This window comes from Calidris pugnax, unplaced genomic scaffold (assembly GCF_001431845.1).
Source record: "Calidris pugnax isolate Ruff unplaced genomic scaffold, ASM143184v1 scaffold4, whole genome shotgun sequence".
NCBI lineage: Eukaryota > Metazoa > Chordata > Aves > Charadriiformes > Scolopacidae > Calidris > Calidris pugnax.
Window position 1 is genome coordinate 1712902 of NW_015090781.1, and position 9906 is coordinate 1722807.

Sequence of the window (9906 nt, forward strand, 5' to 3'; positions counted from 1 at the left end):
CTGGCCCTGGCGCTGGCGCTGGCGGGGTCCCCGGGCGAGGGGCAGCACTACGAGTACTACGGCTGGCAGCCCGAGAGCCAGCCCCACGGGCGCTTCTACGGGCGGGAGCCGCAGTGCCTCGACATCCCCCCCGACATGCAGCTCTGTCGCGACGTGGGCTACAAGCGCATGCGGCTGCCCAACCTGCTGGAGCACGAGAGCCTGGCCGAGGCCAAGCAGCAGGCCAGCAGCTGGGTGCCCCTGCTAGCCAAGCAGTGCCACACCGACACCCAGCTCTTCCTCTGCTCCCTCTTCGCCCCCGTCTGCCTCGACCGGCCCGTCTACCCCTGCCGCTCCCTCTGCGAGGTGGTGCGCGACTCCTGCGCCCCCGTCATGGAGTCCTACGGCTTCCCCTGGCCCGAGATGCTGCACTGCGCCAAGTTCCCCTCCGACCACGAGCTCTGCATCGCCGTCCAGTTTGGGAACAGCAAGGTCACCCCACCGCCAGGTAAGGAGGAAGGGCAACTGCAGTGGGATGGGGACACACACATGGCACCTGCCAGCAGTATGTCCCCGTGCAGCCAGGGTCCTCCTGCAGAGCCCCTGCACCCCTCCAAGCAGGACCTAGGGTGCTGGCGCTGGCCAAGGACCCTCTGTCTGCAGCAGGACACGAATGGGCATAGTACCAGCAGCATCAGTTGCTTTGGTTGGGCACCCCTTGCTGTCTGGGGAGCCTGGCACCCGGCTGTCTGCACAGAGCCACCCCGGGACAGGGGAGAAGGCACAGGAGCAGCACCGGGGGTGGACATGGGACAAGGTTGGAGTTGCAGGGGGACCCATGGCAGAGCTGTGTCCCTCTCCTCCCACTGGCTCCTCATCCCAGCAGCAAAGAGCATCCTGCACCTGTGGGTATCGACCCCATGCTGCTGTCAGGGGGTGGCTGTCCCCTCGGGCAGGAGAGGGGACATCACCCAAAGGCAGCCTGGAGTCAGGATCAGGGCTGTGACACCCTTCAGGCTGGGGCCACCCTCACTGCTGCTGCTGCTGCACCCCAAAGCATTGGCAGCTGGACGGGGGGTGTCCCCACATGCCGTTCCTCCAGGGGGGTGCTGGGATGCCAGCAGCCAAGTGATCTGTGTCCCCAGCATCACCCTGACACAGCCATACGGGGAGCAGGGGGGGGTGTTGGGACTCCCCCAGCATGTCCCCCCAGAGCTGGCCTGAGTGACAGGCGGCAGCAGCAGAGCTGTGACAGCGGCTGGTCTCTCACCACAGTGTCCAAGATCTGCACCCAGTGCGAGATGGAGCACAAGGCAGACGGCATGATGGAGCAGATGTGCTCCAGTGACTTCGGTGAGTGCTGGGGTCCCCTTCCTGCTCCCCCCCGGGCAAGGGGCAGCCCTCCCCCAGCTCTGACAGCCCAGGCGAGGGGCGGCTGAAGGGCATGGCTTTGCAGGGACAACCTCAGGGGAGACCCTGTGAGCCACGTGTGGATGGGATGGGTGCACCAAAGGAGAAGGGTGGGGGGATAGGCAGAATAGGACATTTGGGAGGGTCAGTGGGGGTCTCCACTGAACCCCTCACCAACAGCCCCTTTCCCTCCCCACACAGTAAATTCCCCACAAACCCTGCTTCTGGGTCCCACCCCAGGGCCAGGATGCACCCTGTCCTGTACAGGTGCCAAGCCCACACCCCACACCCCCCCTCCAGCAGCACCCCAGGGCAGTGTCACCCCCTCCCCAACTGTGCCCCATGGCTGCCCCACACAGTGGTGAAGATGCGCATCAAGGAGATGACAGAGGAGAACGGGGAGCGGCGGCTGGTGGCCGCCCAGAAGAAGAAGGTGCTGAAGCTGGGCCCGCTCAAGCGCAAGGACACCAAGAAGATGGTGCTGCACATGAGGAACGCGGGCGCCTGCCCCTGCCCCCAGCTCGACAGCCTCAGCGGCAGCTTCCTGGTGATGGGCCGCAAGGTGGGCGGCCGCCTGCTGCTCCTCGCCATCTACCCCTGGCAGAAGCACAACAAGGAGATGAAGTTCGCCGTCAAGTTCATGTTCTCCTACCCTTGCCCCCTCTACCACCCCCTGCTCTATGGGGCCGGGCAGCACTAGGGCTCTGCCCACCCTGCCCCAGGACTCCTGCACTGGCCTGACACTGCACCCCAGCTGTATCCCTGGTTGTACCCCAGGACCCCAGCTCTGCTGCCCTCAGCCCCTTGACTGTGCCCCAGGACCCTGCTCTGCGCTCCCAGCATTCCCAGACACATTCGCAGGAGCCTGGATCCACAGCCAGGACCCCTGCCCTGTCCCAAGAGCTCTGCTCTTCACCCCCGGGACCTCTGCTCTCCTCCAAGGATCCCTGCCCCCACCCAGGAGCTAAGGCTGCACCCAGGACCCTTGCTCTGCATGCTTGTGAGCATCCCCTTGGCTACCCCCAAGCCCTCTGCCCAGCACCCCAGGGACCTTTGCATGCACTTAGAATCCCTGCTTGGCCCTCTTGGGACCCTTTGGTTGCACCCGAGACCCCTGCCCTGTGTCCCCAGCCCTAGACCCCTCCATTCCCTGCTCCAGCCCAAAGCATCCCACACCCTCACCCCAGCCCTGGATTATCCCACCTTCGCGGGGATATACCCCAGCCAAAGAGGGTCTCTCCTGCCCCACTCAAGACCAGAGCAGCACAGCCCCTGTCTGGGTTCTCCCACCCTCCCCATCCCAGATGGCTCAGTGTCCACTTCCCAGCCCCTCCAGCCCAGCCCAGCCCAGCCCTGCTGCATCCCTCACATCCCTCGCCAAGGCACAGCCCAGGCACCCTTTGCCCATCCACAGCGCAGTAAAGTACGTCACCTCAGAGAAGCCTGTGTCTAGATCCCTGTGGTTCATGGGCAACCTCCCCTTGGGGTCCAGTCAGAGACCCCAGGAAGGATGGGAGGGAACACCCAGTCCAAGTGGGGTGACCCAAGGGAGTGGGGTCACCCTGGGCTCTGGCTCCAGCCCTGCTCCAGGCTCCGTGCCCAGAGCCGGGCAGCCTGGCCAAGATGAGGGAGGAGGTCCCCAGTGGTGACAGGCATTGCTGGAGACACAGACATCCCTGCCATGCTGGGGAGCCTGGCGAGGTCAGGAGGATGGGGGGGGACACGGGAGACAGCCCAGGCGAGGGGCGGCTGAAGGGCATGGCTTTGCAGGGACAACCTCAGGGGAGACCCTGTGAGCCACGTGTGGATGGGATGGGTGCACCAAAGGAGAAGGGTGGGGGGATAGGCAGAATAGGACATTTGGGAGGGTCAGTGGGGGTCTCCACTGAACCCCTCACCAACAGCCCCTTTCCCTCCCCACACAGTAAATTCCCCACAAACCCTGCTTCTGGGTCCCACCCCAGGGCCAGGATGCACCCTGTCCTGTACAGGTGCCAAGCCCACACCCCACACCCCCCCTCCAGCAGCACCCCAGGGCAGTGTCACCCCCTCCCCAACTGTGCCCCATGGCTGCCCCACACAGTGGTGAAGATGCGCATCAAGGAGATGACAGAGGAGAACGGGGAGCGGCGGCTGGTGGCCGCCCAGAAGAAGAAGGTGCTGAAGCTGGGCCCGCTCAAGCGCAAGGACACCAAGAAGATGGTGCTGCACATGAGGAACGCGGGCGCCTGCCCCTGCCCCCAGCTCGACAGCCTCAGCGGCAGCTTCCTGGTGATGGGCCGCAAGGTGGGCGGCCGCCTGCTGCTCCTCGCCATCTACCCCTGGCAGAAGCACAACAAGGAGATGAAGTTCGCCGTCAAGTTCATGTTCTCCTACCCTTGCCCCCTCTACCACCCCCTGCTCTATGGGGCCGGGCAGCACTAGGGCTCTGCCCACCCTGCCCCAGGACTCCTGCACTGGCCTGACACTGCACCCCAGCTGTATCCCTGGTTGTACCCCAGGACCCCAGCTCTGCTGCCCTCAGCCCCTTGACTGTGCCCCAGGACCCTGCTCTGCGCTCCCAGCATTCCCAGACACATTCGCAGGAGCCTGGATCCACAGCCAGGACCCCTGCCCTGTCCCAAGAGCTCTGCTCTTCACCCCTGGGACCTCTGTTCTCCTCCAAGGATCCCTCCCCCCACCCAGGAGCTCAGGCTGCACCCAGGACCCTTGCTCTGCATGCTTGTGAGCATCCCCTTGGCTACCCCCAAGCCCTCTGCCCAGCACCCCAGGGACCTTTGCATGCACTTAGAATCCCTGCTTGGCCCTCTTGGGACCCTTTGGTTGTACCTGAGACCCCTGCCCTGTGTCCCCTGTCCCAGACCCCTCCATTCCCTGCTCCAGCCCAAAGCATCCCACACCCTCACCCCAGCCCTGGATTATCCCACCTTTGCAGGGATCCACCCCAGCCAAAGCAGGTCTCTCCTGCCCCACTCAAGACCAGAGCAGCACAGCCCCTGTCTGGGTTCTCCCACCCTCCCCATCCCAGATGGCTCAGTGTCCACTTCCCAGCCCCTCCAGCCCAGCCCAGCCCTGCTGCATCCCTCACATCCCTCGCCAAGGCACAGCCCAGGCACCCTTTGCCCATCCACAGCGCAGTAAAGTACGTCACCTCAGAGAAGCCTGTGTCTAGATCCCTGTGGTTCATGGGCAACCTCCCCTTGGGGTCCAGTCAGAGACCCCAGGAAGGATGGGAGGGAACACCCAGTCCAAGTGGGGTGACCCAAGGGAGTGGGGTCACCCTGGGCTCTGGCTCCAGCCCTGCTCCAGGCTCCGTGCCCAGAGCCGGGCAGCCTGGCCAAGATGAGGGAGGAGGTCCCCAGTGGTGACAGGCATTGCTGGAGACACAGACATCCCTGCCATGCTGGGGAGCCTGGCGAGGTCAGGAGGATGGGGGGGGACACGGGAGTCCCACAGCTGGGTCTGGGGGTGTTTGCCAGACAGGTTTCTCCCTCCATCACCCCCGGGGGACGGATCTGCAGGCTGGGAGGTGGCAGTGCATGTGGGGAGCCTGAGCGTAGTGGGGGGGCCAAACCCTGGGCCGGGATCCCTTCCTCCATCCCTGGGCACCCCCCCTCTGCGCGCCTGAAAGCCCTGTCTGCGGCCCCCAGCCAACCCTGCCTGGTGCCAGACCTCCCACCCCACAGCCCCCAACCTCCTCCCAAAAGGTTCCCTGGGGACACCCACCTGCACCAGCCAGGAACCCCCCCAAGCAGCACCGGTACCAGGGGCAGCCCTGGGGCTGGACCCTCTGCTGGCAGCAGGGCACTGCCCCTCAGCAGAGGCTGCTTCTGCCCCAGGGGCAGGCGAGAGGGGCAGCCCCCCCACCGCACTCTCACTGCGGCCCTGTTTACCCAGCACATTCTTGCGCCCGCCCATCCCGAGGGGTGAGGGAGGCACGAAGGCAGCCACGGGGATATTTACCCAACACCTGGTGCCCGACGCTGCGGCTTCTCACCAGAGCTGGCCCCACCACAGGGGAGCCTCCGGGGACAAGGTGGGAATTGAGGCTGCAGGACGCCCCGCATCCCACCCCCCTCCCACCTGAGGAGGCCACCAGGCACCTGCCCCACACCAGGGTGATCCCCGCTCCCTCTGCCCCCCCTTGGGCATGGCCTCGACCCCACTGGCTGCTCCCCAACCTCCCAGAGGGGCACCCCATTCCAGCCAGGGGAATGTGCCCCTGCCCCACAGGCAGCCAGGGCCAGGGGGCAGCCAGCCCCCGCCACGGCCTCTCGCTGGAGGCAGGCAGTCACCGCCCCCACCCTGGACAATGTGGAAAAAAAAAAACAAACTAGGGGAAAAATATCAAATATTGTTAGAAGGAATGTTGAGAGCGAGGCTGCTGAGTGCGCTGCCACAGGAGTAAACATCATCAATTATGTCATTTTACTGCAAAACTTAAAGTCCGCAAATAAACCCCCATCTCCCTCAGCCCAAGTTTATCTGTAGCCTCTGTGTTTTGCGTCATTAGCATCTTTCCAGGGAGCGCTCAGACACACACGGCCATCACACTCCCTGGTTTCTCTGGAAAAACAAGTGATTCCTCTTCTGCCTCCCACCGCCACTCGTCTGAGCTCCACAGCTCAGCCCCCTCCCCAGCCCCCGCACACCAGGGGTCACCCCATTGCAGATAAACCCTCACCCACCACCCCACGGCTCTTGGGGTGCTACGCAGCCCCCTCCCCAGCGTTACAGCTGCTCCACTGCCCACAGTACCCGCTGAGCCCCCTGCGTGCCAGCCCCTCCACACACCCCCTGGTCCTGGAGCAACAACAGACACCCCCATCGTCACTGTCCAGTCCAGCTTCTCCCCCAAATTTCCGCAGGGCCCAGCTTGAGAAAGGGGTTTTTGAGCCCACAGCTGAGAGGAGGGCTCAGGCTGCCCCACAGGAGCTCCCACGCTGGTGGGGTGTACAGTCAGCATCAGACCTGTGCCCCCCAGTGCCCTCCCAAGGTGGTGGGTGCCATGGTCCAAGTGGGCACTGGGCAATGACAGCCCAAGAGCACCACCACCCCCCCCGGCGGGGGGAGCTGCAGCTGGATGGCAGGGACCCAGGCCCGGGCCGTGCCCAGCTGCACAGCAGCCAGGGTGACATTCCTGGGATAGCTGGGAGCTTTGCTGTTCGCACAGGGAAAGGTCACCTTTGTGTGCACAGGCAGCTGCCGGGACCACCGCGGGCAGGGCAGGGCAAGGAGCAGCCCCGGGGGGCAGAGGGGGAGCCCGGCAGCTCCTGCCAGAGCTGAGCTTCTCCCTGGCTGCAGCCCAGCAGCATCCAGCCCTGGCACAGGGGCAGGCAGCCCTCAGCAGGAGGCAAACACAGCCACAGGATGACCGAAGATGGAAACCCCAGTAAGGGGTGGGAGCTGGTGGCAGAGTCACCCTTTCCTCCACGGCCACAGAAGTACAGCAGTGACCTGGGCCAGCTTCCCCTGGGCAAGACAAGAGCCAGCTGAGGGCAAGAGATTTATTGGTCATTCTCTATATACACTTATATATTAATCTGTATTAGAAAGCAGCAGTCACTAAGTGCACGGAGCAGCACCAGTTTGTGCCTCTCCTCAGGCTGCAGCTGGAGATCTGGCCACAGAGCCCGGCCCAAACTTACCCTCCTGCCTCCTCTGCCCTACAGCCAAATACGGAGGGGAAAGGACTCAGCCTGCAGGCAGTGTGCCCCAGGAGCACAGGAGCAACCAGCGGGGTCTCAGCTGAGCCAGGACCAAAGACCACATCTCCTGGGAATGCAAGTAAAGCTCTGACTTGATCCCAAAAATACAGTCACCTAGCGCAGCGCTGGGAAACACAGGGACAGAGCTCCGAGGCCGTTCTGCCCCACCCAGGAGGTGGAGGTAGGACCACAGGTAGGAAGGATGGCTCCTCCATCACTGAGCCAGACCACAGGGCCTGGGGAAGTATGTGGCAGGGCACAGCGAGTGCCAGGGAGCAGCTGCAGGGACGGGGGCACAGCTGTGGGTCACGCTCCACCGCAGGGACCCAGCTGTGCAGCAGATGCTGCAGGGCAAGGGCTGCTCTGCCCCAGCCGAGCGCTGGCAGGAGCAGCGGTGAGCAGAGGTGTCCTCTGGCAGGGTGACACCACACCAGGAAACAAGCAGCCCAGGCTGCCATCCAGCAAGGGCAGGGCACCCGCTGTCCCGGCGTCAGGCGGTGCAGGCCCCAGGAGCTGGCTGGGCCTCTCTCAGTCATTTGGTGAGCACCTGGTTGCACAGAGCACACACGAACACCGTCTCCCTCTGAGCCTCCGGGGCTGGAAAGGAAAGCAGGTGTCAGAGATGCTCCCCTTCCCCACCACACCGTTCACCCACGGGATAGGGACCCCAGCCACGGAGCTGCGAACCCCTCACTGCTCTGATCCCAGCCAGGCAGCGCGGGGCAGGTCCTGCCAACCCTCTCCACCAGCACCAGGGCAAATCCCCACAGCAGATGGCACAGGTGGGAGTGAGACCCCCCTCCTCCTCCACCTTCACACTCACCCGTGGCTCCCATCACAGCCTTGGGGACCTTGAAGGAGCAACACCTGGAGCAGAAGCTGTTCCCACAATTACTGCAGCTCCGCTGTGAAGAGAGAGAGAGAGAGGGAAGTGAGACACTGCTCTGTGCACACTCCAGCCCTCCCCAGCAAACTTCAGTGCCAGAACACCCCACAGTGGTCCCTGCTGATGGGGAGTGAGTGCGGGCCCTAAGCCCCCCCAGCAGTAGCAGATGGGCCACCTGCCCCCAGCACCTGGACACATCACCCAGGCCCAGTGCTGGATCTGCAGACTCTAACATCACGGGCAGCCCGTGCCCAGCCTAGGAAAGCACCAGGGCACAAGCTCCAGGAAGTTTAAGGACACTATCACTTCCTGTGCTGTAACTCTGGAGGGAAGTAAGCTCCAGAGATATCAGACTAACCCAGAAGGAAGGGGAGGAGGCCACAAGTCTGGAGACCAAGAGGCAGCAGGAAGAGAGTCTGGAGGGAGCAAGACAGACATCCTTTGCAGAACTACCCAGGGGACAGAGTGCCAGGCATCACCCACAGGGGCTCAGACAGGACAACAGAGGTGGCCTTTGCTCCCCTAGTTCCCACAAACAGACCCACGCTCTGCTTCACCAGAAAGCTCTCAGGCCATGAGAAATGGGCTAAACTGGGACACTGCACACCAACACACAGGGGTCTGCCCTCAGGCAGCTTCCGAAAGAGCAAAAGGCACAAAGGCTTCACAGCACGAGGGATCCCTGGCACCATGAGGCACGCAACACCCAGCACGTAGCTGAGGTCACCTGCTGCTGGGCTGTGACCAAGACCAGCCACTCGAGCTGCCAGAGAATGCCAGAGAGAGCCAGACACACAACACCTCTGCCCCAGGTGCAAGCAGCGAGCTGGGGCTGAAGCTGAAGACTCACCCTCTTCTTGAGCACAGAGAAGGTGGCTGCGCAGCCCGTGCAGCTCCCTGCAAGAAAGAGAGCAGGAGTCAGACAGGGCTCTGCTGCCTGGGACTGAGGGAGGCACAGCAGCACCCATGCCCCTTGCAAAGGCTCAGCCTGGAGACCACGACACTGCACCCTCCCATCCCTGCCCTTCCCAGGAAAGCTGGGAACATCCTTCCCATGGAGGAGAGAGGTCGTTGGAGGTGGCAGCACAGCCCTAGCAGGCACCACACCACTCTGTCTGCTCCCAGTTCAGTGGTCCCCACTGGGAGCAGCACAAACCCAGCTCTGCTGGGCTCCCCCAGGCAGCACCCACTCCAGCCTTACCAAAGTTGTTGCTGGGGTAGCGCTTGCGCAGGCGCTCCGTCAGGCGCGACACCTTGCTGCGGATGACCTCATTTTTGCTCATAAAACCATTGTCCGGGAGGCTGAGGTCAAAATCTGCTGAACACTGAGAGCTTTCGTCATCCTCCTGCAGAGAACAGAGCCAGCTGAAGGCAGAGGGGGGGCTGGGAGCGTGGTCAGGGGCTGCAGGGCAGCTCGCCCCAGAGATGGGCACCCAACAAGCAGGATGCTCCACCTGGCATCACCACGAGCCACCAGCAAACCAAGCAAAGGCTGCCAGCTCCAGCTGGGAGGAGATGCCCCTCATGCACACCTTGCCATGGTAGTACTCACCATGACCAGCAGCTGGTTCTCCTTCTCCAGCAGCATGGGACAGAGAGGAGAGGCAGTGCAGATGAAGTCAGAGGCAACCAGCCCCACACTCACCCTCCCCGAGAGCCCAGCTTGCCCGTCAAGGCCCTCTCCCCTTCCTACCACAGCTGCGCTGCGGGCACAGCCCACCCCCACCAGCCTCAAACCTCAATAGCATCTTTGAACTCCTCGTCAGGCTCTGCCTCCTCCGCCTCCTCCACGCTGCCAGGGGTAAGGTCCTGCAAGAGATGCACAGAGCTAGTCCTGCTGTACCCCCACCCTCGCCCAAGGTGGGGGCCACACTTCTGTGGCAGGTTCCACGACAAAGGACCAGCCCTCCAGCAGCTTCTTGA

The 9906-nt window shown here is 63.4% G+C and overlaps 3 protein-coding genes across 3 annotated transcripts; 2 read left to right on the forward strand and 1 right to left on the reverse strand.

The window, feature by feature from the left end:
- LOC106897059 (secreted frizzled-related protein 5-like) lies at positions 1–2830 on the forward strand (the record flags this gene model as incomplete). Its single annotated transcript, XM_014957434.1, has 3 exons — positions 1–487; positions 1255–1332; positions 1749–2830. Coding segments are annotated over 3 exons (906 nt in total), but the record flags the coding sequence as incomplete, so codon positions are not given.
- Positions 2831–3480: 650 nt separating this feature from the next.
- On the forward strand, positions 3481–4092 carry LOC106897063 (secreted frizzled-related protein 5-like). Its single transcript, XM_014957444.1, has one exon. The coding sequence runs from the start codon at positions 3481–3483 to the stop codon at positions 3811–3813; it is 333 nt and encodes a 110-aa protein (XP_014812930.1). The 3' UTR covers positions 3814–4092.
- A 2790-nt stretch (positions 4093–6882) lies between these two features.
- On the reverse strand, positions 6883–9788 carry LOC106897571 (protrudin-like). The gene is made up of 6 exons (XM_014958275.1): positions 9721–9788; positions 9536–9556; positions 9185–9329; positions 8834–8880; positions 7921–8002; positions 6883–7694 (listed from the first exon to the last, which is right to left on the reverse strand). The coding sequence occupies exons 2-6, from the start codon at positions 9536–9538 to the stop codon at positions 7630–7632; spliced, it is 342 nt and encodes a 113-aa protein (XP_014813761.1). The 5' UTR covers positions 9539–9556; positions 9721–9788; the 3' UTR covers positions 6883–7629.
- Between the last annotated feature and the right edge of the window lie 118 nt (positions 9789–9906).

Excerpts from the sequence above, each read along its gene's own strand:
- LOC106897063 (XM_014957444.1), top strand. The coding sequence starts at position 3,481 with ATGCGCATCAAGGAGATGACAGAGGAGAACGGGGAGCGGCGGCTGGTG.
- LOC106897571 (XM_014958275.1), bottom strand. Across the intron at positions 8,881-9,184 it reads CTACCCCAGCAACAACTTTG|GGAGCTGCACGGGCTGCGCA; the intron begins GTAAGGCTGGAG and ends TCTTTCTTGCAG. Across the intron at positions 8,003-8,833 it reads TCTCTGTGCTCAAGAAGAGG|CGGAGCTGCAGTAATTGTGG; the intron begins GTGAGTCTTCAG and ends CTCTCTTCACAG.